General features: G+C 39.8%; 1 protein-coding gene across 1 annotated transcript in view; it reads right to left on the reverse strand.

Moving 5' to 3' along the window:
- Positions 1-4,181: 4,181 nt before the first annotated feature.
- The window catches only part of LOC130921374 (guanine nucleotide-binding protein G(i) subunit alpha-2), a 157,094-nt gene continuing 134,605 nt past the window's right edge, over positions 4,182-26,670 (reverse strand). The window contains exons 6-9 of the mRNA XM_057845197.1: positions 16,762-16,891; positions 11,420-11,573; positions 8,230-8,422; positions 4,182-5,501 (exon numbers count right to left, since the gene is read on the reverse strand). Coding sequence (XP_057701180.1) covers positions 8,232-8,422; positions 11,420-11,573; positions 16,762-16,891 — 475 coding nt within the window. The 3' untranslated portion in view covers positions 4,182-5,501; positions 8,230-8,231. The remainder of the gene's footprint in view (positions 5,502-8,229; positions 8,423-11,419; positions 11,574-16,761; positions 16,892-26,670) is intronic.

Genomic DNA, 26,670 nt, shown 5'->3' on the forward strand with positions numbered 1-26,670 from the left:
CGACCTGTTTTGAAGCGACGGGTGTTTCGTTTGAAGATGACGTTTAAGGTGGCTTGGCACCATGGCACTGTTGGAGAGTTGCTTGTGTCGCATTCAAGAACTGCTCGGATTTCCAGCCATCGGCCACCTTGCTGTCCTCGAAAATGTGTTGGAATAAAGCACAGGGGGAGGATTGACGGTCATCACATATGGAAAGGACACTTGTATATCGACACTTGATGAGTCTAATCCAATGATGTACAGTAGACGTGCTGGGGTCCAGATTGTCGTGGACAGCAAGGTGGCTGAAATCTTAGCGGTTCTTGAACACGACACGAGCAATACCTCGCTCATTTGCACACACCCGATACCTTCTACCTAGCCCTTCCTTCCTTCTGCAACTCCGCCCGACGATGTAAAAAAAAAAAAAAAATGCGATATTGGATAATTTCTCACGGCACACCTGACAATCTCTCACAGCGCCTAATGTGCCGCAGCACACCAGTTGAAAAACACTGCTATAGTCCAGTGCATACCCCTACCTACTGAATAAGAGTGTGCAGCACCCACCCATCAGAAGGCGAGCTGCTCGCTGTTGGTCAATATCGTGTTCACCTGTCCAATCATGCTTGTATTCCTGTTGCTGCTTCTAGTGCTCAATTCCCGTATAGTTTCACGGGGCTTATCGATTGCGCCGAAGGGATGAAAACGAAACTATCAATTCATAATAAGGAAAAAAAAAAAAACCTCAAAAAACAACGGTAACGTAACGCAGACGACCATTTGAAAAGTAGTGGAGTAAAAGTACAGGTATGTGCTGTACAATAAAAAGTACCACTTCATATTCATACTTAAGTAAAAATACACAAAAATGCACCTAAAAACAGTAACAAAGTACTTTTACTTCGTTACATTCCACCACTGTCCACATCCCAAGCAAAGTTCCCCGTCCTTGTCCTCCTACCCGTCCACTTACTCTCATTCCCCTGACTCTAGAATGCTGGCATCCATTGTTTAGAAACAGAGGAGCTCGCCAGTTGCCATTTTATGCAAAAATATCTGATTGGTAATGGCAATACAGTGTGACCGGTGTCATGAAAATTGGAGCAAATCTAGAGAATTGTGTGTGATGTTTTGGGGAGAAAAAACAAGTGGTTTAGAACGATGAGAAAGACAATTTAACATTTGCGTCTGTAGTTTAGCAGAGTTGATTCAGGGTGTGTGAGTTACATGTTGTAGTCATTGTGTCTCAACCATTATAAAATGTGGAAATAATCAAGAGAAAATAGTGACAGCCTTTGAGTGTCTCTGAATACAAAAGCACTCTTTTTGAAATGCGTTAATGAAAACCATTCTTCAGTGTTTGGCTTCACAGTTTGGGGATTGCATACAAGCCATTTGGCAGCGGTACACTTTATTCAATTTGCAGGTGAGAAACCGTTGCACCTTTTGTTACAGACCTTAGGCTGATGCAGGTAACTCCTTTATCACAAGACGAGTGGTTTATTAGTCATAGGCACTAAAAGTGGAGTTTGACTTTTGTGGCAGTGGGGGAAAAACATGTTGAATCCCGAAAGTGTCAGCAATAAAATTAACTTACAAGATACTGTATATGCTTGGTTAGTAGCTTAGCCCATGCTCGTAAATACAGGCATCCCAGCTACAGTGCCTTGCAAAAGTATTCGGCCCCCTTGAATCTTGCAACCTTTCGCCACATTTCAGGCTTCAAACATAAAGATATGAAATGTAATTTTTTTGTCAAGAATCAACAACAAGTGGGACACAATCGTGAAGTGGAATAACATTTATTGGATAATTTAAACTTTTTTAACAAATAAAAAACTGAAAAGTGGAGCGTGCAATATTATTCGGCCCCTTTACTTTCAGTGCAGCAAACTCACTCCAGAAGTTCAGTGAGGATCTCTGAATGATCCAATGTTGTCCTAAATGACCGATGATGATAAATAGAATCCAAATGTGTGTAATCAAGTCTCCGTATAAATGCACCTGCTCTGTGATAGTCTCAGGGTTCTGTTTAAAAAGCAGAGAGCATTATGAAAACCAAGGGACACACCAGGCAGGTCAGAGATACTGTTGTGGAGAAGTTTAAAGCCGGATTTGGATACAAAAAGATTTCCCAAGCTTTAAACATCTCAAGGAGCACTGTGCAAGCCATCATATTGAAATGGAAGGAACATCAGACCACTGCAAATCTACCAAGACTCGGCTTTCCTTCCAAACTTTCTTCTCAAACAAGGAGAAAACTGATCAGAGATGCAGCCAAGAGGCCCATGATGACTCTGGATGAACTGCAGAGATCTACAGCTGAGGTGGGAGAGTCTGTCCATAGGACAACAATCAGTCGTACACTGCACAAATCTGGCCTTTATGGAAGAGTGGCAAGAAGAAAGCCATTTCTCAAAGATATCCATAAAAAGTCTCGTTTAAAGTTTGCCACAAGCCACCTGGGAGACACACCAAACATGTGGAAGAAGGTGCTCTGGTCAGGTGAAACCAAAATTGAACTTTTTGGCCACAATGCAAAACGATATGTTTGGCGTAAAAGCAACACAGCTCATCACCCTGAACACACCATCCCCACTGTCAAACATGGTGGTGGCAGCATCATGGTTTGGGCCTGCTTTTCTTCAGCAGGGACAGGGAAGATGGTTAAAATTGACGGGAAGATGGATGCAGCCAAATACAGGAACATTCTGGAAGAAAACCTGTTGGTGTCTGCACAAGACCTGAGACTGGGACGGAGATTTATCTTCCAACAGGACAATGATCCAAAACATAAAGCCAAATCTACAATGGAATGGTTCAAAATAAACGTATCCAGGTGTTAGAATGGCCAAGTCAAAGCCCAGACCTGAATCCAATCGAGAATCTGTGGAAAGAGCTGAAGACTGCTGTTTCCAAACACTCTCCATCCAACCTCACTGAGCTCGAGCTGTTTTGCAAGGAAGAATGGGCAAGAATGTCAGTCTCTCGATGTGCAAAACTGATAGAAACATACCCCAAGCGACTTGCAGCTGTAATTGGAGCAAAAGGTGGCGCTACAAAGTATTAACGCAAGGGGGCCGAATAGTATTGCACGCCCCACTTTTCAGTTTTTTATTTGTTAAAAAAGTTTAAATGATCCAATAAATTTTGTTCCACTTCACGATTGTGTCCCACTTGTTGTTGATTCTTGACAACAAATTAAAATTTTATATCTTTATGTTCGAAGCCTGAAATGTGACGAAAGGTTGCAAGGTTCAAGGGGGCCGAATACTTTTGCAAGGCACTGTATGTGTGTGTGTGGGGGTGTGCGTGCATGTGTGAGCATGCGCGTTTTTCTGTGGAGAAGTAGACGCCGATTTTTTGCGTTCCGCGGAGATATTCAATTTAATGCCAAGTTTTTCCAGTCACTCACAATCTTGCGAAACGAATCCTCACCGTGGTAAGGTTGAAAATGGCGACAGGCAGAACAGGAGACGGCATTCTTTTTGACTGAATATTCCAGCCAGGAATATTTATAATTATACATTGAAAATACGCGGTTTTTGTTTCCCCATCTAAATCAGGCTGCTTAGGACAGCTATGCTTTTGGTCAAAATCGTCGTACATTGAATATGGTTGTACAATTAGTGTCTTTAGTGGGACAAACTGAGACTCCACTCACCATTTTAGCACTCTCCGGGGTTTCATGGTCCATATCTTCAATCCTTGGTTCTCGCTCAGTAGGTGTTGTCGCTTTTTAAAGCTTAGGTTTGACAAAAATTACGTATATTAATCTTCTGTCTTCTGTGCTCAGGTGGTTTGTTTTGGCTAAGCAAAGCAAATTGTCTCTAAGGTCTGTTTGAGAAATAATTTTGACCCATTATGAAAATACTTTTTTTGTTCATTTCATTCATTTTTGTTATGTGCTTTACTGCTTCACAACTTTTATAGAGAGCATTTTACCGGCAATGTCTTAATTTTAAATTAATATATTGGAAAGTTAATGACATGCAATGACATTTTCAGCCACCAGGGAGGGTTATAACCCCCCCTTAATCTCCGCGTATGCTAACAGGTCAAAAACTTTGCATGAAGTGCAATCAAATGAATGAACTCTTGTTGAAAAAGAAAGGAATGTGCACTTGCCATTTACATGTTTAAAATCATTTATTAATAATATTCAAAGTAATTGTTTTTTTCATAAGAGCGAACTCTCTCAAGCCTCAATATTACAGTAAATGTGCCTGCATAATCGAATGACAACAAGCGTATCAAAGACATTTTAAATAAATTGGTGGAATGCTGGATACTGATTTTAAAAATTATTATTTTTAACTCATCATTACATACTGTATGTGTGGACATAGCAAGATTCATTATTGTTTTTGTAGTGGTTTATATAGAAAGATGATAAAACACAGTCCATCAGCTGATAAAGACACGTCACACCACCACCAGTGACTCTCTGATGAAGGCGGAAGTGTTCGCCGAAACATGTCAGGTATTTAAACCACCTATAACTATTGTCTGGGATAAAAGAGAAATTTGACTAATATATAAGTGTTGACAAAATGAACGCAATACAACTAAAACACAGTAGCGTTGAAGCTCACATGACCAAACTTTTATTATTTACATTTACCAAGTGACTTGATTTGCCGCGTTAACATCAACAAACAAGTGCTGCATCTTAAGTCTTGATGGATGCATCATCCGCCATGAATACAGAGTAGAAATAGCCCTAATTGACACCGTGAAGAACAAATGTGAAAATACACATGTAAACAGAAATCAAGGCACAAACAAAGTTAAAACCATAGACTTGGAACGAAATAAAATGTACACAACAATCCACAGAAGGTTAGCAACATATATCATTTAAAACCTCACAGATTGTATTGAGTGCATTAAACAAGTGGTACAGATGTAATAGACAGAAATAGACAGTGGGAGTGGGCACAGGCTACTTAATGGAATGACATGCAGAAGAATACTGTGATCATAATTGATTGTAAATGTTGTACAAAAACTATTTTTTTATTCACATTCCCCATATGTGCCTAAACAGTTAGTTTTTAACATGACTGATGTAATATAAAATATTGTTTCATACTGTCTTTTAATAAATCTCAAGGCAAACTGAACATTGTAAAACAAGTAATCGGTGAGTGGCAACTTCAATCATTCTCTTGATGGAGGAGAAATTCTGTATTCTTTGTGCATGTTCGTTGCTTAAAAAAATCACTTAAAGCCTACTAACTTTTCCACAAGTGATTGCTAAACTATTCTGATTCAACGATGGCGTTAAAACATTCATAAAGGGGGTTTGAACTGTAAAAGAGAGGAGAGGTGTGACAACTTTGTATACAGAACCAACAATACACAGAAGGGGAGGTGACAACAAAATATTGATTGTTGAAGTTCTTTCAAGGTTTCCCCTCTTTCAGGAATCATGTCTGTCATGGTTTTCATTATGAAAAGCAGTAATCATCACATGGCTGAAGCAGTGTCTCATGCAGTGTGCAGACACCACCGTCCTGCCACAAAACACAGAAATAGCATTTGTATATTGACAGTGAACACTTAGCACATTCATTCTTATTTTTCAGCTTTTGCAGTTATATCGACCAATTCGTATATACAGTAATGTAAAGTAGCAGGCTGCGTTCATAGTGCATTGTTGACTGCACCTTAAAATTAATTTCCAAGTGATAATATTTCCTACAGCTATGTTTGTGATCAGGCATAGGGGATATAACTAGAAAGATGCACGATAATATTGGTTACCGATAATTATCGGCCGATACTGGTGACGTCACACAGATAATCCAGATAAACAAAAATTCAACCGATAATGCAATCCGATAATTATATACTTGGTTTAGCCACAAAATGTGCGCAAACGAAGCGGTTTTGACCACTTCACCACTGCCGCCGCCTCAAGCCCTCCTCTCTCTGAAGCCCCTGGGGGGAGGGATTGACGAGTATGGCGTCATAGAGGAGGCGGAGTTACACAACAGAGTTGAGGCATTATGGCGGATCTCACTAACGGGGGTTGTTTTCCGTGTGGTAAACAAATGTCGCTCTCGCCATCTGCAAAACATGCACTGCAGAAGTTCCTTGAAGTGGAAAGAAAGTCTTCATTCAACACCATTAACCCAGCGGCCATTTAAAACTGCATCACAAAGATTTTTGGAACGAATACGAGGCTGCTGCTAGCGCGAATGCTACAGCTAAGCACACATAAACAAGCTAAACTACGGGGCTTGTGACGATAGAGAGACGCTGCAGCCTTCCCTTCCCGGAGTCGGGTTGTGTAGGAATGCAGCCCTGAGCTGGTGGTAAACTCCATTTAAGGCTAAACACCGGCAAGGAGACCGATAGTCGACAAGTGGCCGACTTCCGATGGAGCCCGCCGCTCTGGCCGGTCCGGCAGGCCGCCAGCGGGGCGGGCAGGTGGCCCGATTGCAGAGCCATGCCCCGAATACGCTGCGGCGAGACGGCCGGGGCGGGCGGATATAACACTGGTACGAACGTAGCTGCCGCCGCCACTCATCTCCAGTTCGACTCATCGTGCACTACGGCGGCCGGACAGACTGAAGGGCACAGGCGGGAGGGGATGTTGGACGAGAAACTTTTTTTTTTTTTTTTTTTTTTACCGAAGTGACCAGAGAGCCCCAGCCCCGGATAAAAAAATAATGCAGTTTATACGACCACCATTCTTCGTGAAAAACATGCCGATTACATGAGTTTCATCACGGACATTTGGACAAGTGATGTCAAGTAAGCATGCTTCGGCACAGTGGTTAGATGATAATTGTAACATGCACCAAACCACTCACAAAAAGTCATGCATTCAGCTGTAAATTTATGACGTCTTAATTAGATCATTCGTCTTAAATCTAATCAAATAATTGTCCCCATCTTGTTTTGAGTGTTAAAGACTAATTAACAAATGAATGCTCCAGATTTTTCCACTTACTTGAAGTAAATATTGCCATTTGTTCTTATTAAGCCCATACATCTAAAAAAATCATCATTTTTCACTTAAATCAAGAAAAAAATGCTTTCAAATAATCTTTTGAATCATACCTATTCTTGAACATTTTTGAACATTTCTGACTTCATTTTCTAGGATTAAGTATAATAAGATAATTTCACTTAATTTTAATAGGTTTACACTGAAAACAAGGGAATTTAACTAGTTTTAAGGAGGTGTGTTTTTGCAGTGTAGTAATGTTATATGTTAGGAATGGCTTACTTTTAAACACATTTTTGTGCAACTTAGGTATTTGCTTGTAAGTAATTGTTGCCAAAAGTTTACCATTACACAATGTCAGACAATCTGTCTCTATTTAGATGTTGGAATTTACTACTTGTTCACATTTGATGTTGAAAAAAGGAGCAATATAAATTATCAGCTTGGCATGATCGGTTATCGGTTAGAACGAGGAGGAAATTATCGGTTATCGGTATCGGTTGAAAAATGTATTATCGTGCATCACTAGAGATAACTATACAAAAATTTACGATTCGATTCATATCACAATTCTTGACCTATGACTTGATATACTCGGTACGAATTTAGGCGTCTTTACATTCACAATAATTCCGCCTCACGTGCAATGGCTTTTGTTGATGTGGTGGCCCCCAGTCAGTGTTTCTGTCTTTCGTGCTCACACTTTCTTTAAAAAAATCCCTAGGCTTATCCTTTATTCCACGATGCTTAGTCTCTATGTGTCGAAGCAACATTGTAGGCTTTATTGCCTCGTTTGCTAGTTTTGGCCACATATTATGGAAAGCGGACTTGGTGCCAGAGAGTCACTTGTTGTGACAAACCCATATTTTATGTAGGATTCTTGATATTGTCTGTTAAAAGAAGTTTTCATTTTCTTTGAAGTTGTATGTTTTTCAGTCATCTTCGCTAGCGTGTGGGCTTATTATTTCCGGGAACAAACCTCAGTATCGAGGCCAAGCGCATATACCGGTAGGTATAAAATAATAGATGCTATCATAGCTCCAAAGGATTTCTGTGACGACAGCCTGTCCAGTTTTATAATTATATCTGTGGAATACACAGGCATTAATAAATTATTTAATATTTCTGTGCGGCCCAGTAGCAAATGCGTCATGGACCAGTACTGGTTCCCAAAAATAATTCATTCTGAATCCTATTTGGACAGTAGATGTTCCACTGTATGTATTTAAGAAGAAATGCAGGCCTCTAAAATTGTCATTGACCATTCACACCTGTAACCATCTTACCTTCAGAAAAGCCCACAGTCCTTCAGGTTGTTCTTGATGATGACATCAGTGACCGCGTCGAAGACAAACTGCACGTTCTTGGTGTCGGTAGCACACGTGAAGTGGGTGTAGATTTCCTTGGTGTCCTTCTTCTTGTTTAGGTCCTCAAACTTGGTCTGAATGTAACTGGCTGCTTCGTCAAACTTGTTGGCCCCTTGAATAGAGTAGGAGAAGAAGAATTTATCAATATGTCTGTTACCTATTCTCGACTGTTTGGCCACAAGATGTGTTTGAATATCATAGCAGGGCACCATTGCAGAAAAATGCAATTGTTTTTTTATTTTTTTTATTTATTATTTTTTTTTAATCTCCATGAAGTTGGCCCCCTGTCAGATGTACATAAAACTATGCCAATCGTTTGTGCTGTAAAAAGTTTCATTTGTGCTGCTATGATTTTAGATATTGACAATATTATTTGTTTACCATTTTAAAGGTTAATCTGAGGTCAATCAGCCCCCCATTTTGATTAAAAAATGGCTAAAAATGGTGTCAATTGTTGAAACTGTAAATATTTTATTAATTTCAAGTGATGATGAAATGGACCTGAAATGGTGCCATTCATTCATGATACGTTTGTGCTATAAAATTTTTTGTATGTTCTGCTATTGTTTTAATAGATATTGAGATATTAATTTCGAGTGATGAGTTCACTTGCAACTTTTTTGTACCCAACTCTCGCAGCTGTTGGAATGTACCAACTCTCTCAATAATAGACGGGTGTCCCAACATTTAGCGCAAACGTAGGACAAACAAACGGTACCGCTTGGGGTCCATTTTGCAGTAAATGGGGGGCTTGATATATTAATTTCGAGTGATGACGTGATGACATGACACGCAGCCCCCCATTTATTGCAAAATGGACCCACAGGGGGTGCCATTCGTTTGTGCTTCATTTGCGCTAGTTGCTGGGACATCCCACTGTTATTGCGAGAGTTGGTACGCTGGGGCTGCTATGGACGACTTCACCCAAAATTAACACAGTGGTACCTCTACATATGAAGTTAATTCATTCCAGGACACTTCTTAGTGAGTCGAAATGGTTGTATGCTGAGCAGGTTTTTCTCATAAGATAACATTATAATTTCATTCATTCGTTTCTCAGCCCGAAAACCTACACTAAATCCTTAATAAATACTGCTGGTACTATTGCAAATAGCAATTACACTGAGCAAAACAAATAAATTATTAATTAAATAGGAATAATAATATAATAATAGTAATAATAACAATACCTTTGATAATTTAATGAATCAGGTTCTAATGGGGCGAACGTGTTTTGCATGGTTTACCTGAACGCACCGTGGCTGATGTGACAGAGTGAGAGAAGACTTTTTAATTTCACTTTTCATGTTCAGCTGCAGGGGACAGTAAGCATGTTGTGTTGCATAAGTTCTGAAATAAATCTTTAAAAACCTTTTATTTTGGCAATATATTTTTTTGCGATCTTACAATCATAATAATTGTCACCTTAACTTATAAAGACTGGCGAACGGAGGTCGGAGGAGGACCATCGAGATCGTAGACATTCTACGGCTGTATTCTCAAGCGAGTTCATGGACGTGCACACCACGCTCATGTTTTTCCAAAATTTCAATCTTCATTTCAATGGTAAGCCTTTTTCCTTTTTTCACCACCTCCACAAACATTCTTGGAACCCATGTTGATAAGAAAAAAATCCACCGTGCGTCCGTCTCGCAGGAAAACAAAGAAACTGCTGCGCTGTCATTAATCATCGTATTTCGAGTATGCCGTCGAATATAGGACAGATTATGAGTCAAATTTTACGTTGGATGTCGAAAAGATCGTGTGTTGAAGTGATCGTATGTCGAGGTACCACTGTATCTCAATATTAAGCCTGAACGATATATCGTTTAAACATTGCCATCGCGATGTGTGCATAGTCCCATTACAAGAACGTGCGATAGTTTTTTTTTTAATCCATACGCCTTGCTTTCTGCTCTGCGCACAGCCTCACACCCTCCCTCCCCCAGCTCTTTGAACCTCACAGTCACTGCAGCACTTGCTTATTAAAGTTAACGATGCTGGTTGTCTTTGATCTTGCCAAAGAAGCGGACATCACAGCGCAGCAAGTGTCAATCATCGTTTAACTTGTTAAACAGTTTCTGGAGGGAAGCCGCTTTGGAATGAATGTGTGTGTGGAGACATTCGAGACATAAAATAAATGCCAGAAGTGATCATGAGAAGTTTGTCATTTCTACATGTCACTCCAACACTCACAGCTAAGGTAGATAAACAGAAGTATTTAATAAAGCCAAGGATTTTTCTACTACAGTACTTTTTTCTTGTTCAAAAATGATTTGGTTGGACAGTTATGTTTAAAACTGATCATATTTATTATATTTATCAAGTCATCTAGCGAAAATCTCTTTAAAAAAAAATATACATATTTTTTTTGATATCTCAATATAATATCGCAAACCACAAAAAAATCACAGCAATAGTTTTTTCCAATATTGTTCAGGCCCACTCAATATAGTATCTATAATACAGCACAAACGAGCACAAACCTAGCACAAACGAATGGCACCATTGCAGTTCCGGTCCGTCGTAGATGGGGAGGGCTGTGTGACGTCATCGCTCGAAATGAATATCTCAAAAACGATAGCAGCACAAACGAAATATTTTCCAGCACAAACGAAGCATAAACGACTGACACCATTTTAAGCCATTTTTAATCAAAATGGGGGGCTCGTTGACCTATAAAAGAATTGTAAATATCTTAAAAATGATAGCACTGCAAACACAACTTTTTACAGCACAAACAAGCAAAAATGTCACCAAATCAATTTACTTCATTTTTATATAAACTTGCGTCTGATTGGGGTCAACTTCACGAAAGTGTTCTTATTGTACATTTTTGCTCTCCACTGAGGAGTACCTATGGGGTTTGCATATCACCACAGTATATGCTTCTGGCATTAAAACAACACAAAAAATAACTGAACAGTAATAAAAAAAGTAATTGATAATAATGCAGAAGTCTCGGCTTCCCTGCTAAGGCTGCTGAGCCTGTAGAAGAAGACAGATGGATTGTTGTTGTTGTTCTTAAAGTGTATCAAGAGTTATTGCGACCATGCAAAACTTAAATTCCAGGGTAAGAACGGTTGAGAAGTTTAGGAACAGCTTCTACCTGTGTATTCAGGGAAGCAGATGGCAAGGGGGCTCCGGGTGATCTTTTCCTCAAAGAGGTCCTTCTTGTTGAGGAAGAGAATGATGGAGGTCTCGGTGAACCACTTATTGTTGCAGATGGAATCGAAAAGCTTCATGCTTTCATGCATGCGATTCTAAAGAAGAAGGTGCCCATTGTCATAAAAAAACTGCACATGATTAAACCAATGGCGTAGGTTTGGTCTCAACATTGGTAGGGACTACATAACAGCATCACCTGCATGTACACTTTTTGCTGGGGACGGGACATTAATAAGAACAGACAGATTGGGTGAATGGGGGTCATGGCTACATTTCTCACAAATGTGAACCTAATTAATTGATAGGCTAAATGATCGATGCAAAATAAATCTGCATTGACTTATACTAACTTTCAGATGTATTGCCTCAGGTTATACACCATTCCATTCAAACCTTTGTTTTCAAAAACTACTAAAGAAATGTTTAGACAACTTCCAGAATAAATGTCTGGATTTTATTAGCAAATTAAATTGCAATATTTAAACACTCAACATTCTCTGTCTAAATAATAAAATTAAGTATAACTGAAAAAATTGCTTAGTCAGGGAATAACAAAAATAAATAAAAATGGACCTTTTCTTCAGGTAAAACACGACTGCTTTTGTCCACACGCACATTCAAACTCAAAAAAAAAAAAAAAAAAAAAAAAAAAAAAAAAAAATGCTTCTTTGAGCTGCTTTAAGACCACATAAATGAAATAAAAATGAAAATCAGGGAGAAGGGGGTAGACTTCGGTTCACTACAGTTTAATTAACGTTAACAGTAGCAAACACATACAGGAGGACACTACTTTCTAAGCAGCTTCCTACTCGAGTTTTGCAGGTTAACAAATTCACACTGTTTAATGTTATGCTAACTCTGATGCAGGTCGGACTTTCAGTACAAAAATTCCACCTCCACAACATTGATGTCTTTTTACATTACTTACAGTGGCTGCTGCTGCTGCTGGCCGAAAAACACTTATTATACCCCTCCTCTTTGAAGCGGGCAGAGGAGGGGGCATGATGTATTTCTGTTGGGTGTGGCCAGTGTGTGTGTGTGGGGGGGGGGGGGGGGGGGGGAAGGGGGTCAAGTTATCAGCCAATGAAACGTGCGTTTGAGGAAACAAAAATGGCCTGGCACATTTAAGCAAGTAAAAAGGGGTACATGTAAGTCTGAACATAATGAAAATAATTCACTTAATATGGTAGGGTCAATTCTATCCTTACAACATATGGGAAGACAATCTACCTGTATATTACCTGTATAACTCAAGTCATTATACAGTATGCAAACAAGGTTGCTTAAAAGTTTAATTTTCAGAAGCCTGAAAATTTGGTAATGTTATATCCCTACCATCCCTATGCAAACCTATGCCCTTGGATTAAACATTTCAAATTACGGCAAAGTATGCTTTTTGTGCCCAGATAATTCTTTGTACCAGACAGTTTTGTGGAATAACATTTTGTTTCATTCAAGCACCCCCCGCCCTTTTTAATAAAACCTTTTAAAACCTTGTGAAGTATATTCCAAGTAATTGTTTCTAACTACATTCATAGACATTCCTGGGAAAATTATTGAGAGGGTTGTGTTCGAACAGATCCAGATTTTTATGATGCAAAACAATCTTTTCAACTTATTTCAGTCTGGGTTTTGGCGACAACACAGCACTGAGACCATGCTTATCAAAGTCCTAAATGATATTCGTCGGAATACTGATGCAGGCAAATCATCTGTTCTGCCACTATTGGATCTCAGTGCCGCATTCGACACGGTTGATAACAACATACTACTCAAAAGATTAGAATAGTGGGTAGCGCTCACTGACACTGTTCTTCAGGGGTTCACATCTTATTTACATGATAGGGATTTCTTTGTGTCAGTCGGAAACAATCAGTCAGAAGGAACCAAATTCACGTGGGGAGTCCCTCAAGGGTACATTCTTGGACCAGTCTTATTTAACATCTATATGCTTCCCCTAGCTCAGATCATGGAACAGTATGACATTTCCTATCACACCTATGCAGATGACATACAATGGGGCAAAGAAGTATTTAGTCAACCACTAATTGTGCAAGTTCTCCCACTTGAAAATATTAGAGAGGCCTGTAATTGTCAACATGGGTAAACCTCAACCATGACAGACAGAATGTGGAAAAAAAACCCAGAAAATCACATTGTTTGACTTTTAAAGAATTTATTTGCAAATCATGGTGGAAAATAAGTATTTGGTCGATACCAAAAGTTCATCTCAATACTTTGTTATGTACCCTTTGTTGGCAATAACAGAGGCCAAACGTTTTCTGTAACTCTTCACAAGCTTTTCACACACTGTTGCTGGTATTTTTGGCCCATTCCTCCATGCAGCTCTCCTCTAGAGCAGTGATATTTTGGGGCTGTCGTTGGGCAACACGGACTTTCAATTGCCTCCTCACCCCGTGGTGTCAAAAGGATATCAAGAACGGGGAGCATAAAATCCCAGAACCACACGGGGGGACATAGTGAATGACCTACAGAGAGCTGGGACCACAGTAACAAAGGCTACTATCAGTAACAAAATGCGCCGCCAGGGACTCAAATCCTGCACTGCCAGACGTGTCCCCCTGCTGAAGAAAGTACACATCCAGGCCCGTCTGCAGTTCGCTAGAGAGCATTTGGATGATCCAGAAGAGGACTGAGAGAATGTGTTACGGTCAGATGAAACCAAAATAGAACTTTTTGGTAGAAACACAGGTTCTCTTGTTTGGAGGAAAAAGAATACTGAATTGTACCGTACCAACTGTGAAGCATGGGGGTGGAAATATCATGCTTTGGGGCTGTTTTTCTGCAAAGGGACCAGGACGACTGATCTGTGTAAAGGAAAGAATGAATGGGGCCATGTATCGAGAGATTTTGAGTGAAAATCTCCTTCTGTCAGCAAGGGCATTGAAGATGAGACATGGCTGGGTCTTTCAGCATGACAATGATCCCAAACACACAGCCAGGGCAACAAAGGAGTGGCTTCGTAAGAAGCATTTCAAGGTCCTGGAGTGGCCTAGCCAGTCTCCAGATCTCAACCCCATAGAAAATCTGCGGAGGAAGTTGAAAGTCCGTGTTGCCCAATGACAGCCCCAAAACATCACTGCTCTAGAAGTGATCTGCAAGGAGGAATGGGCCAAAATACCAGCAACAGTGTGTGAAAAGCTTGTGAAAAGTTACACAAAACATTTGGCCTCCGTTATTGCCAACAAAGGGTACATAACAAAGTATTGAGATGAACTTTTGGTATTGACCAAATACTTATTTTCCACCATGATTTGCAAATAAATTCTTTAAAAATCAAACAATGTGATTTTCAGTTTTTTTTTTTCAACATTCTGTCTCTCATGGTTGAGTTTTAACCATGTTGACAATTACAGGCCTCTCTAATATTTTCAAGTGGAAGAACTTGCACAGTTAGTGGTTGACTAAATACTTATTTGCCCAACTGTACAACTCTAAATTTCTGTGTCCCCACATGACTATAGTCCCTGAGTCTCCCTGGGTAAATGCATTCATTAAATCATGAATGGATGTGCCAGAATTTTCTTCAGCTAAATGTGGAGAAGACAGATGATCATTTTTGGGGAAAAAAAAGAAAAAAAAAGGTCAAAGAAAGGCACGGACCTTAGCACAATGTCACTTAGAGCTACAAATCACGTCAGAAATGTTGGCATAATTATTGACTCAGATCTAAAATTCTAAATTTAAAGTCAGTCACTAAATCTGCTTATTACCACCAAAAAATATAGCCAGGATTAAGGGGCTTCTGACTCAACAGGACATGAAAAAACTTATGGAAAAACTTATTGGACGATTGCAACGGTATATGAACATGTCTTGATAAAAAATCAGTCAGGAGGCTGCAGCTAGTACAGAATGCTGATGCCAGAGTCCATACAAATACAAGGAAATTGGACCATATTACACAGGTTTTGAAATCGTTACACTGGCTTTCAGTGAGTCAAAGGATAGACTATAAAATACTACTGCTTGTCCACAAAACACTTAATGGCCTTGGACCAAAATACATGCTTGATTTGTTGAATCCCTACAAAACATCTAGACTCCTAAGGTCATTTGGAACCGGTCTTTTGTATGTTCCAAGAACAAGAACCAAGCAGGGTGAGGCAGCATTTAGTTATTATGCTCCTCATCACTGGAATCAATTACCAGAAGGTCTGAAGTGTGATAAAACTGTTAGCTCCTTTAAATCAGGGTTAAAAAAGATTTTGCATATGACAGCATATCCATAACTGTCTACATATTTAAAACTTCAAGGCTTTTTATTCCTTTTCTGCTTTATTGCCATTTCTTATTTCAATATAATGTGATTTTTATGTATAATTTTATTTCCTGTTTCGATTGCCTTTGTTTTAACGTTCTTTTGATTTAATGTGATTTTAATGACCTTCATCTGATGTAAAACACTTTGAATTGCCTTTGTTGAATTGTGCTATACAAATAAGTTTGTCTTGCCTTGCGTCATAGGTCTGAAAATGTGCAATGTATGTACGTAGCTCTGAATGTGATCATATCGATGTTTTCTTGATTTTGTAGTGTGAAATGGCACAATGAGAGGACCAACTCCGCCACAATATTAGACCTTGAAAAACCTCATTCGCATTAATGGTTATCCGGCACAGTTTGATCTTTCATGATATTCAATTTTCATTACATATATGTGTCACATGCTGTATTTCCTGAAATTTAGCTGGTTTGGGTGACGACCCTTCTCTGTGGTGTGCCAAACCTTTTCAGCATTGCTGTTCACTTTACAGGCACTAACAGAAGTACTAAAATTTATAGTCTCTTAGGCGGATGGTGCTTTCAATAAATTTATGTGGAAAATAATATTCCTATTGTGTGTAGGTCATATGAAAACATCATCTATGTTCTATTTTTAGGCTGGCTATGTTAACTTGTTAAAGAAAGGTTGCCAAGGAAGATGTTCTTGTTCCATTGACAGAATTTTTTCATGAAATTTTCCTAATTGAATTACTTTTTTGGCTGTGTGCCACTAGGGAGAGCTGTTGTTCACTAGTTCAAAGGCAAGGACATACTGTAGTAGCAATGGGGTTTGTTGAAGCATTAAATTCATAACCTGCTCAAATAATTAGGGTCAAATGGTGCACGCCACTTTGGATTCGAACACTCAATTAATTTAACAGCAAAATGGATTGCGCAATCATATGAGGACATGTTAAAAGCCCTGTAACGAGAAGATTAATGTTCATCATCGGTGTAGATGAATATGTCACAGCAGGATGCAGCGCCGGTCCTCACCATCTCCTCATCCTCGGCCAGGACCAGGTCGTATGCACTGAGAGCAACGCAGAAGATAATAGCTGTGACGCCTTCGAAACAGTGGATCCATTTCTTTCTTTCGGACCGCTGGCCTCCCACGTCGAACATCCTGAAAGGGGGAGATGATGCAGAGGAGACACATGAGCGAGTTAATGTGTATGCGATGAGGAGGCAGAACAGACGGAGCACGGTGGTACTAAAAGACACACGGCGAAAAAATTGGAGTGAAATTCAATCCCTCAATGTACATTAACATTTTATGAGCCTGCTTTTTGAAGTGAAGCAGGTGGAAAACAATCTCAGCGAGCATTAACGCAGCCTCGAAGAGACATGATACACTTTCTTGGAAACACTGAGCTTTTTATACAGTATAGTAAAAGGAATAATTTAAAAAAATGACAAGCAAATTTGTTTTACTTTTAATTACCATATTTTTGCACTATAAGGCACACTTAAAAGCCTACAATTTTCTCAAAAGCAGACAGTAGGCTTTATAATTCGAAGCGCCTTATATAGGGATCAATACTGGTTAACCATGGCATGGCACCATCTAGTGGATTTATAGCGCAACCCAACCACTCCTACTGCGCCTTATAATGCGGTGAACCCTGTATATGAAAACAGTTTTAAAATACGCCATTCATTGAAGATGCGCCTTATATTCCGATTCACCTTATAGTGCGGAAAATACGGTACTGTATGTTAAATTGCCAATGACAGCATTAAAAAAAGAATCTTAAATTGTATTATTCTGTGAATTAGAATCATATTTTGAGATTCGACTATACACAAAGCACAGATGACGAGAAATTAGTCTTTAAATCTACCGTTTAGACCCGCCTGTTATTATAGCTCTCTAGCGTCCCCAGGCTGGATGATGACGTTGGCAGGGTCAAGATTTCATCTGACTTAGAATTCAGCCCATTGAGGGGGAAGATTCAGAACGAGGAAAATATGACAGAGAGCAGCAAAATGTCATGAGTGTTTCAATCTCTAATTCAATATTTTTACAGGATATTCTTTTATCTATGTATTTTTCCCCAATTGCTAAATAAATGGTATGGTCATGACAAATAAGAGTCTTGTGCTAAATGGAATATGAAATATTAAAAATGCATTTATTCAGTTCGACAGGGCAAAATTACGGCATAATGGTCAAAACTGGCGACTTCTTCCTCTACCGAACGGTATTTTATGCCACCGGAGTTAGTTCGACTCTTGTCATTTCCCTGCCACGGCTTAATAATAACCCTCCCATACGGAGGAAAGAGCGTAAACAAAACAGGAGGAGTGACAGCTATCCGACATGCTAAACGGAACCGAGCAGCTTTTCCAAGTCTTATTCTCGCCTTTCGAAAATGAAAAATCACATAAAACTACCCCGACTCATGTCCCACACGTCGGCGGGGTTGTTTTTCTTCTCCGCCCCCCCCCGGCGGCGAGCAAGTTACGGCTCATCATCTTAATGCGGACACGGTGGGCTGGCAGTGCTCGTCGCCGGGAATGAACACCCAAAATAGCCCATTCTTGGTGGAGAAACCGGTTGAGGTCGGAGCGGGGGACTGCTCGTGGCCAAGCCGAGGAAAGCGCATTCACGGCAGGCACGCAAATAGGAACGAGGGGGCTGGATCAATTGACAAACCAGCCGACGTCGGAGCAGGGGGCTGCTCGTGTCCAAGCCGAGGAAAGCGCATTCTCGGCGAGCACACGAACAGGACCAAGCGGGCCGGTTCGGCCAGCCAAACCGGTCGACGTCGGAGTGGGGGGCTGCCCGTGGCCAAGCCGAGGAAAGCGTATTCTCGGCAGGCACGAGAATAGGACCGAGGGGGGGGTTGAAGTGACCATGGTGTGTGACAAGCTGCCGGTCGTCGGCAGAGTGGCCTTCTCGGTTGACAAGGGGCATCACCCACAAACTGCAAGCCACCTCCTCATTAAAATGTGTGCCATGATCCCAGTATTTGACATAATATAAAACACGTAGTTTAGTCACTTCCTTGTCCAGTGGTCCCACAGTTGTTGGACTTGTTTTGGCACTTGTTTGAACGGGAACTTTTAAAACCCAAAAAGGCTAACACGCCTCTCTCTGGTGCAGCAACAAAATCCTGCAGTGCATTGGGCTGGTGTGATGCGAAAAATAAATGAAATAATCCGCAAAAACAGCTGAATCCGCAGTCGTTTTGCATAGTGTCGTGCTGTCAACTGAAGATGATTAGCCCGCTGATGTCACATTCGCATTCTTCTCCAATCCAGGAAGTCACTCAATTTCATGGCGCCAGATTCAAAAAATTGTAGAAATATTTCGATCGCTTCCACCCACATCCAAGCGGTCCATTTCATTCAGGAGCATAAAATACCACAAGAAATATGAAATCAACATGCTTTTTATCTGTCATAGGCACTTTAAGGCTGCAACAATCGATTAAATTAATTAATAATTTAGTTGCCAACAAATTTGATAATCGGTTTTGGCACTACGAGCAGTCCCATTTAGGTCCTCGTTCGTGTGTAATGTGAGGCGCCGCATGCTTGCATTAGGGATTAGCGCAAGATAGAGAAAGTTCACTGCTACACTCAGGTTGGGTTGCTGAATCAATAATACCGTATTGTATTTCAAAGTGTCGAGAATTAGATTGTCTTTTGTGTTGTTAGATCCAGTTGTGCCTCCGTCAGAGGTGAGTAAATGAAGCCAATTGTATTGTTTGTATTCTTTGTTGATGAAACGTTACTACTTAAAACAGAGCGCTAAAATGGTTAAGGATTATGCTAATCAGTGTCTTAAGTGTCGGTTTGTATTGTGTTTTGAAGAGGCATAGTGACACTTGAGTTATTGTTAGATAGTAAAGTTGTCTAATTTCGTTTTTAGGGCTGTCAAACGATTAAATTTTTTAATCGAGTTAATCACAGCTTAAAAATTAATTAATCGTAATTAATCGCAATTCAAACCATCTCTAAAATATGCCATATTTTTCTGTAAATTATTGTTGGAATGGAAAGATAAGACACAATAAAGATATATACATACAATATACTGTACATAAGAACTGTATTTGTTTATTATAACAATAAATCCACAAATGGCATTATTAACATTCTTTCTGTTAAAGGGATACACGGATAGAAAGACTTGTAGTTCTTAAAAGATAAATGTTATAGTTACAAGTTAAAGTGATTTTATATTAAAACCCCGCTTCATGTTTTCGTTTTAACAAAATTTGTAAAATTTTCAATCAAAAGTAGAGTTAATATAATTATTATAAGAATAAAACTTTAACAATAATAAGAATAGAGTGACCAAAGTCTGGGTAAGTTTTATGTGTATTTTGCATAGCTATTTTGATTGGGAATGCCAGTTCACTTTGCATTGTTGTTTAACTGTGTGAGAATAGGGTCTCATTTCTACAGATTGAAGTGATTTTCTTTTGGTGAACATTATTATTATTTTTTTTTGAGATAGGAATACTATTTTTGTTGTGCTTTCACTAAATCATACTTATGTTTGTTATGAAGGAGTTGCATATACTGTATATCTCTGTACATATCTTACCCAAAATACAACAAGAGACACATAATTGCCACTAAAAGAAAGAAAACTTACAGAAATATGTGTGGAGCGCAAATACCACAATGCAACAGCATGAACGTCTCACAACTACTAATTCTCCCAATATTAGAAGGAATAACATTAGTATGGAACGGCGCTGCCCGCAAGCGGCCGGTGGCATTCTCTTCACTCTTAATGTGCATAAACGGCGTCATTGTAATCTGTTTGAGGCAATGCATGAGCGGGTCATTCAGTGCATGCGTTAATTGCGTCAAATATTTTAACGTGATTAATTTAAAAAAATAACTACCGCCGGTTAACGCGATAAATTTGACAGCCCTATTCTTTTTATAAAGAAACCACAAACAAAAGGCCCATTCATGTAACAGCTTTCAACACAAACTCCCATTCAAACTGTAAATTGTCAAACAAGAGAAATTGGATTTGGATTGTATATATGAACAACTGTTTGCTAAAAATGTCAATTAGCAGCACTATATGTGTTATATATGTATATGTTTTATACTCAGAACCTTTATGAAAAACAAGTTTTATGTACTTATAACAGTGCAGTTGTAGACTACAGTTGTATGGAGGACCAGGAGTGCAATAAATGAAGAAATAAATACACAATTAAATAAATTATTAAATGTGTAATTAAAATGCTTATATTTCAATATTTATTTATTTTTTCAATATTTATTCATTTATTTCAATTTATATTTATTTATTGCAATATTATTTATGTAATTTTTTATCTATTTAATTCAATATTTATTTTTATATTTCAATTCATATTTATTTTTTCAATTTTTCTTTCTTTCTTTCTTTCAATTTTTATTTGTTTCCATTTATATTTAATTATTGCAATATACACTATAGGATTATACAGGAAGATGGTATTTCCTGCTGGGCATTACTGCCTGTCGCACCTCCTCCGGTGCCCATCAGTCAGCTGCAGGGTCATCAGCCAGAAACCACCATTCACCAACGTTTCGCTCCTTTGATTCTGGTACGTCTCCTGGTGGCGGAGCAGTGACAGGGACGTCTCCCTATCACCCCATGCAGCTGATGGGTGTTGTCCCCTGCGGCTGTTGTCTGGGGGTTAGGTGTTCTTCCCCCAGGTTTTGTCATTCCTCCTGAGCCAGAGCCAAAAGCTCCCCTTTTCAGCCTCTTCTGCCTGGTCTTTTATTGCCTTCTTTAGTCTTCTGCCCGTGAGTCCCACGTCCTTCAGGAGGCGTGTTGTTGACATCCCCATGAAGCCTCGGCATCCAACCTCCACTGGGTAGATGGTAGTCTTCCAGCCAGCCTCGCGGCACTCAGCAACCAGCTACTTGTAGTACTTGTCCTTCTTGCGTTCACAGGCGGCCTCAAGCTCCTCTTCCATGGGTACTGTGAGCTCGATAAGGAACGCTGCTTTTGCCTCGGCTGACCACACGACTATATCTGGGCGGAGAGAGGTGATGGTAATATCCGTGGGGAACTGCAGCTTTCTGCCAAGGTCGACCCTCATGCTCCACTCCTGATAACCATGGGAAAAGGGCCTCGGTGTTGTCCTTGGTCTGATAATTCTCCTGGCCCCTCCTTCTGTGACAAAGTTGGTGGAGCCCTCTGCAGGTGGTAATAATCTGCTTCCCTGCCGACAGTCCTCCAGCACTTCGGCCAGCTTCCTCAGGACTTGGTCATGGCGCCACCTGTAACGGCCCTGAGAGAGCGCGATCTTGCAGCCTGACAAGATGTGCTGCAGACTTACGTTGGGAGCATTGCAGAGTGCACACCATTCCTCCCTCCCAAACCACTGGTGGAGGTTTCGAGGGCAGGGAAGCGTGTCATAGGTTGAGCGGATGAGGAAGCTGAGTCTTGCCTGTGGGATCTTCCACACGTCTGACCAACTGATGTTTCTGTTTGTGATCCCCTCCCAGGTTGTCCAGCCTCCTTGCCGACCCTGTGACACAGCTTTGATTTTGTAGCGTTCTTCCTCCATCCTCGTCACCTCGGCTACCACCATCTCCTTCCTTTCCTTGCGGTTGGCCTTGGACCAGAACCGTGGTGCATCTCCCCATCCTAAGCCTACTCTCCCTATCTGGACTCTGCCCACAATCTCCTGACGTTGTAATCGGCTGATGGCTTGGTTGACCTCGGCCTGGGCATCCCATAAACAGATGTGTTTTGTAAGCCACATGCTCAGGGTCTGAATATCCTGCGTCAACGTGTTCTGCAAGGTCTAACATGTCTGTTATTAAATTCCGGGAAAGCTCATGCAGAACCTCAGCAATCGCTGCCATGTTGGGAAGGAAGGAGCACTAGCTTGACACCAGAGCTATGTAGCTTGACACGCGCACCTAGTTCACGCCCGCCCACCGAGTTTGATGAGCCAATGACAGATTATTGATGAGCCAATGACTGATATTTCATGCGGTCCAAGAGGAACAAGAGCGCAAGATGGAAATAAATAAAAAGTGAAATCAATAAATAATGAAACAAATAAACTGAAATAAATATTGAAATAGAAGCATTTTAATGACACATTTAATAATTTATTTAATTGTGTAATTTTTGCACTCCTGGTCCTCCATACCAATAAGTCAGGAAGCTGTAATAAAATTTTTTTGAAGGAAGAAGTCATCCATCTTGTCTTCCTTGTTACTTACAACGTGCCTAAAACAACTTTAAGTTATATTGTGAAGGTAACTGAAAAAAGTGACATTTATCCAATTAATTGATTAATCTATTAATTAATCAATTAATCTATTAATTAATCAATTATAAATATAATGGTTTGTGCAGCCCTAATGTATATACATTCCAGTATATACATTGGAGCGCCACTGGCAGGCTCCAGGAAATCTTGGAGTATCGTTGATGATCGTTTCTGAATAAAGTCCTGTAATCTCACTGTGGTGCACCCAAAATGTGATAAAGTGAATATGCAGTCAAAACTGTCACTGACACTCCCCAAAAATGTAAGCTTAGATTCTTAGGCATTATGGTCATGTTGATTAGAAAAGGCTGAATCAAGGCAACTGGTGCCTTCTTTATTGTTTTTAGGGCTGCAACCAATGATTATTGTAATAACAGACACATTTTCAATTATTGTTTTCTTGGATTTGTAATAATATTAGCTGGGATAGGGTCCAGCACTCCCACGACCTCCATGAGGATTAGTGTAATGGGAGATAGAATGTATGAATGAAAAATAATAATAATAATGCACAAACATCGCTGATTCTGTTACTACAGTGCCTTGCAAAAGTATTCGGCCCCCTTGAACCTTGCAACCTTTCGCCACATTTCAGGCTTCAAACATAAAGATATAAAATTTTAATTTTTTGTCAAGAATCAACAACAAGTGGGACACAATCGTGAAGTGGAACAAAATTTATTGGATAATTTAAACTTTTTTAACAAATAAAAAACTGAAAAGTGGGGCGTGCAATATTATTCGGCCCCCTTGCGTTAATACTTTGTAGCGCCACCTTTTGCTCCAATTACAGCTGCAAGTCGCTTGGGGTATGTTTCTATCAGTTTTGCACATCGAGAGACTGACATTCTTGCCCATTCTTCCTTGCAAAACAGCTCGAGCTCAGTGAGGTTGGATGGAGAGTGTTTGTGAACAGCAGTCTTCAGCTCTTTCCACAGATTCTCGATTGGATTCAGGTCTGGACTTTGACTTGGCCATTCTAACACCTGGATACGTTTATTTTTGAACCATTCCATTGTAGATTTGGCTTTATGTTTTGGATCATTGTCCTGTTGGAAGATAAATCTCCGTCCCAGTCTCAGGTCTTGTGCAGATACCAACAGGTTTTCTTCCAGAATGTTCCTGTATTTGGCTGCATACATCTTCCCGTCAATTTTAACCATCTTCCCTGTCCCTGCTGAAGAAAAGCAGGCCCAAACCATGATGCTGCCACCACCATGTTTGACAGTGGGGATGGTGTGTTCAGGGTGATGAGCTGTGTTGCTTTTACGCCAAACATATCGTTTTGCATTGTGGCCAAAAAGTTCAATTTTGGTTTCATCTGACCAGAGCACCTTCTTCCACATGTTTGGTGTGTCTCCGAGGTGGCTTGTGGCAAACTTTAAACGAGACTTTTTATGGATATCTCTGAGAAATTGCTTTCTTCTTGCCACTCTTCCATAAAGGCCAGATTTGTGCATTTGTTGTCCTATGGACAGACTCTCCCACCTCAGCTGTATATCTCTGCAGTTCAACCAGAGTGATCATGGGCCTCTTGGCTGCATCTCTGATCAGTTTTCTCCTTGTTTGAGAAGAAAGTTTGGAAGGACGGCCGGGTCATGGTAGATTTGCAGTGGTCTAATGCTCCTTCCATTTCAATATGATGGCTTGCACAGTGCTCCTTGAGATGTTTAAAGCTTGGGAAATCTTTTTGTATCCAAATCCGGCTTTAAACTTCTCCACAACAGTATCTCGGACCTGCCTGGTGTGTTCCTTGGTTTTCATAATGCTCTCTGCACTTTAAACAGAACCCTGAGACTATCACAGAGCAGGTGCATTTATACGGAGACTTGATTACACACAGGTGGATTCTATTTATCATCATTGGTCATTTAGGACAACATTGGATCATTCAGAGATCCTCACTGAACTTCTGGAGTGAGTTTGCTGCACTGAAAGTAAAGGGGCCGAATAATATTGCACGCCCCACTTTTCAATTTTTTGTTAAAAAAGTTTAAATTATCCAATAAATGTTGTTCCACTTCACGATTGTGTCCCACTTGTTGTTGATTCTTGACAAAAAAATTAAATTTCATATCTTTATGTTTGAAGCCTGAAATGTGGCGAAAGGTTGCAAGATTCAAGGGGGCCGAATACTTTTGCAAGGCACTGTACTTTCTGGTTTGGTCTGTGACTGTCAGATCATTTTGTGTAATTATTTTCCAAAGTAAAAGGAGATGTTCGCAAACTTATTTTGATCCAAAATACAAACAAACAGACTACTTTCATGAACGACAGAAGGAATTAGATTAAATTAACTGCTGAGAGGCGGAAATTCAAATTATTTCTACAATATTAAGTTTTAAATGATCAATTACCAAAATCGATGCTGTGTAATTTAATAATTGATTAACTGCTGATTCATTGTTGCGCTTCTACAGTAATTGCATTATCACTCATATTATTATTATTAAAGCATAGACTTCATAATATATTGACGGGATTATTAATAGGGGGGCTATCTCCGTCAAAACTGATCGAGTGGAAACACAGACACAAAGCTTTTTACGTTGAAAATTCTTGTGAATAAATGCTTAAATCCCTGAATTCTTTATAGATATGGACGAAAACAGTCTCGATTATTGGTCATAAGCAATAAAAAACAAAACAAAAAAACAGGCAGTTAGCATTTATTTTACGATATGTCGAAAGTGCTGCTAGTCTTTAAGCCACTGTGGCGCCGCCTTATCACCACAAAAGCTCTTTACATTGAAAATTCTTGTGAATAAATGCTTAAATCCCTGAATTCATTATAGATATGGACGTAAAACGGCCTCGATTCTTTGTTAAAAGAGCATAGAACCGGGCAGTTTCATTTATTTTACGTAAACATGTTGAATGTGCTGCAATTTTTTAAGCTACTGTGGCGCCGCCTTATCACCACAAAGAGCTTTTTATGTTGAAAATTCTTGTGAATAAAAGCTTAAATCCCTGAATTCTTTATAGATATGAACGTAAATCAGTCTCGATTCTTGGTTAAAAGCAAAAAAAGGGGCAGGTAGCATTTATTTTACGTAAATATTGCTAACTATGATGCCAATGCCATAGCAGTTAATTTCTCCCATTGATTTTTTTCCACAACGTTTCAAAATACATGCATGGTACCAAAACTATAATAATTACCTTGAATCATCAAACAAATCACTCCTGGGACAATCCTTCCTGTTTGTATGTGGTACAGCTTTCATACTTTTTCAACCTAAAGCTGGCGTTGGATCGCTGCATGTGTTTGAGAATAACTGCGACCGACTTCGACCGACTGAAGCGAAGTGTGGGACGGTCCTCTCCTTGAAGGAGTGGCACAGCGTGTGGGGAATTAGTCCCATCAATATCATTATGAAGTCTACGTTTAACACGTTAAAGTTTTTCTTAAGGCGTCATTAGTATGCTCTGTCTCAACATCTAAACAAAACAAGCATCTATTCAAAACAAGCTGAAAGCGCACGGTAGTACTTTGGGTGTCAAATTCGCCTCTAGTAGCATGTTTCGCCAGGGTAGCATATTTTAGTAGAACACTTTTTTTTCCTACTCTCGTCTCGTCTCATCCCATCTTTCCTGTTCACTTTGCTTCTGCTATGCGTTTTGTTAAATATATACAGTGTTGTCA

Source organism: Corythoichthys intestinalis, chromosome 9 (assembly GCF_030265065.1).
Source record: "Corythoichthys intestinalis isolate RoL2023-P3 chromosome 9, ASM3026506v1, whole genome shotgun sequence".
In the NCBI taxonomy this organism is placed as follows: Eukaryota; Metazoa; Chordata; class Actinopteri; order Syngnathiformes; family Syngnathidae; genus Corythoichthys; species Corythoichthys intestinalis.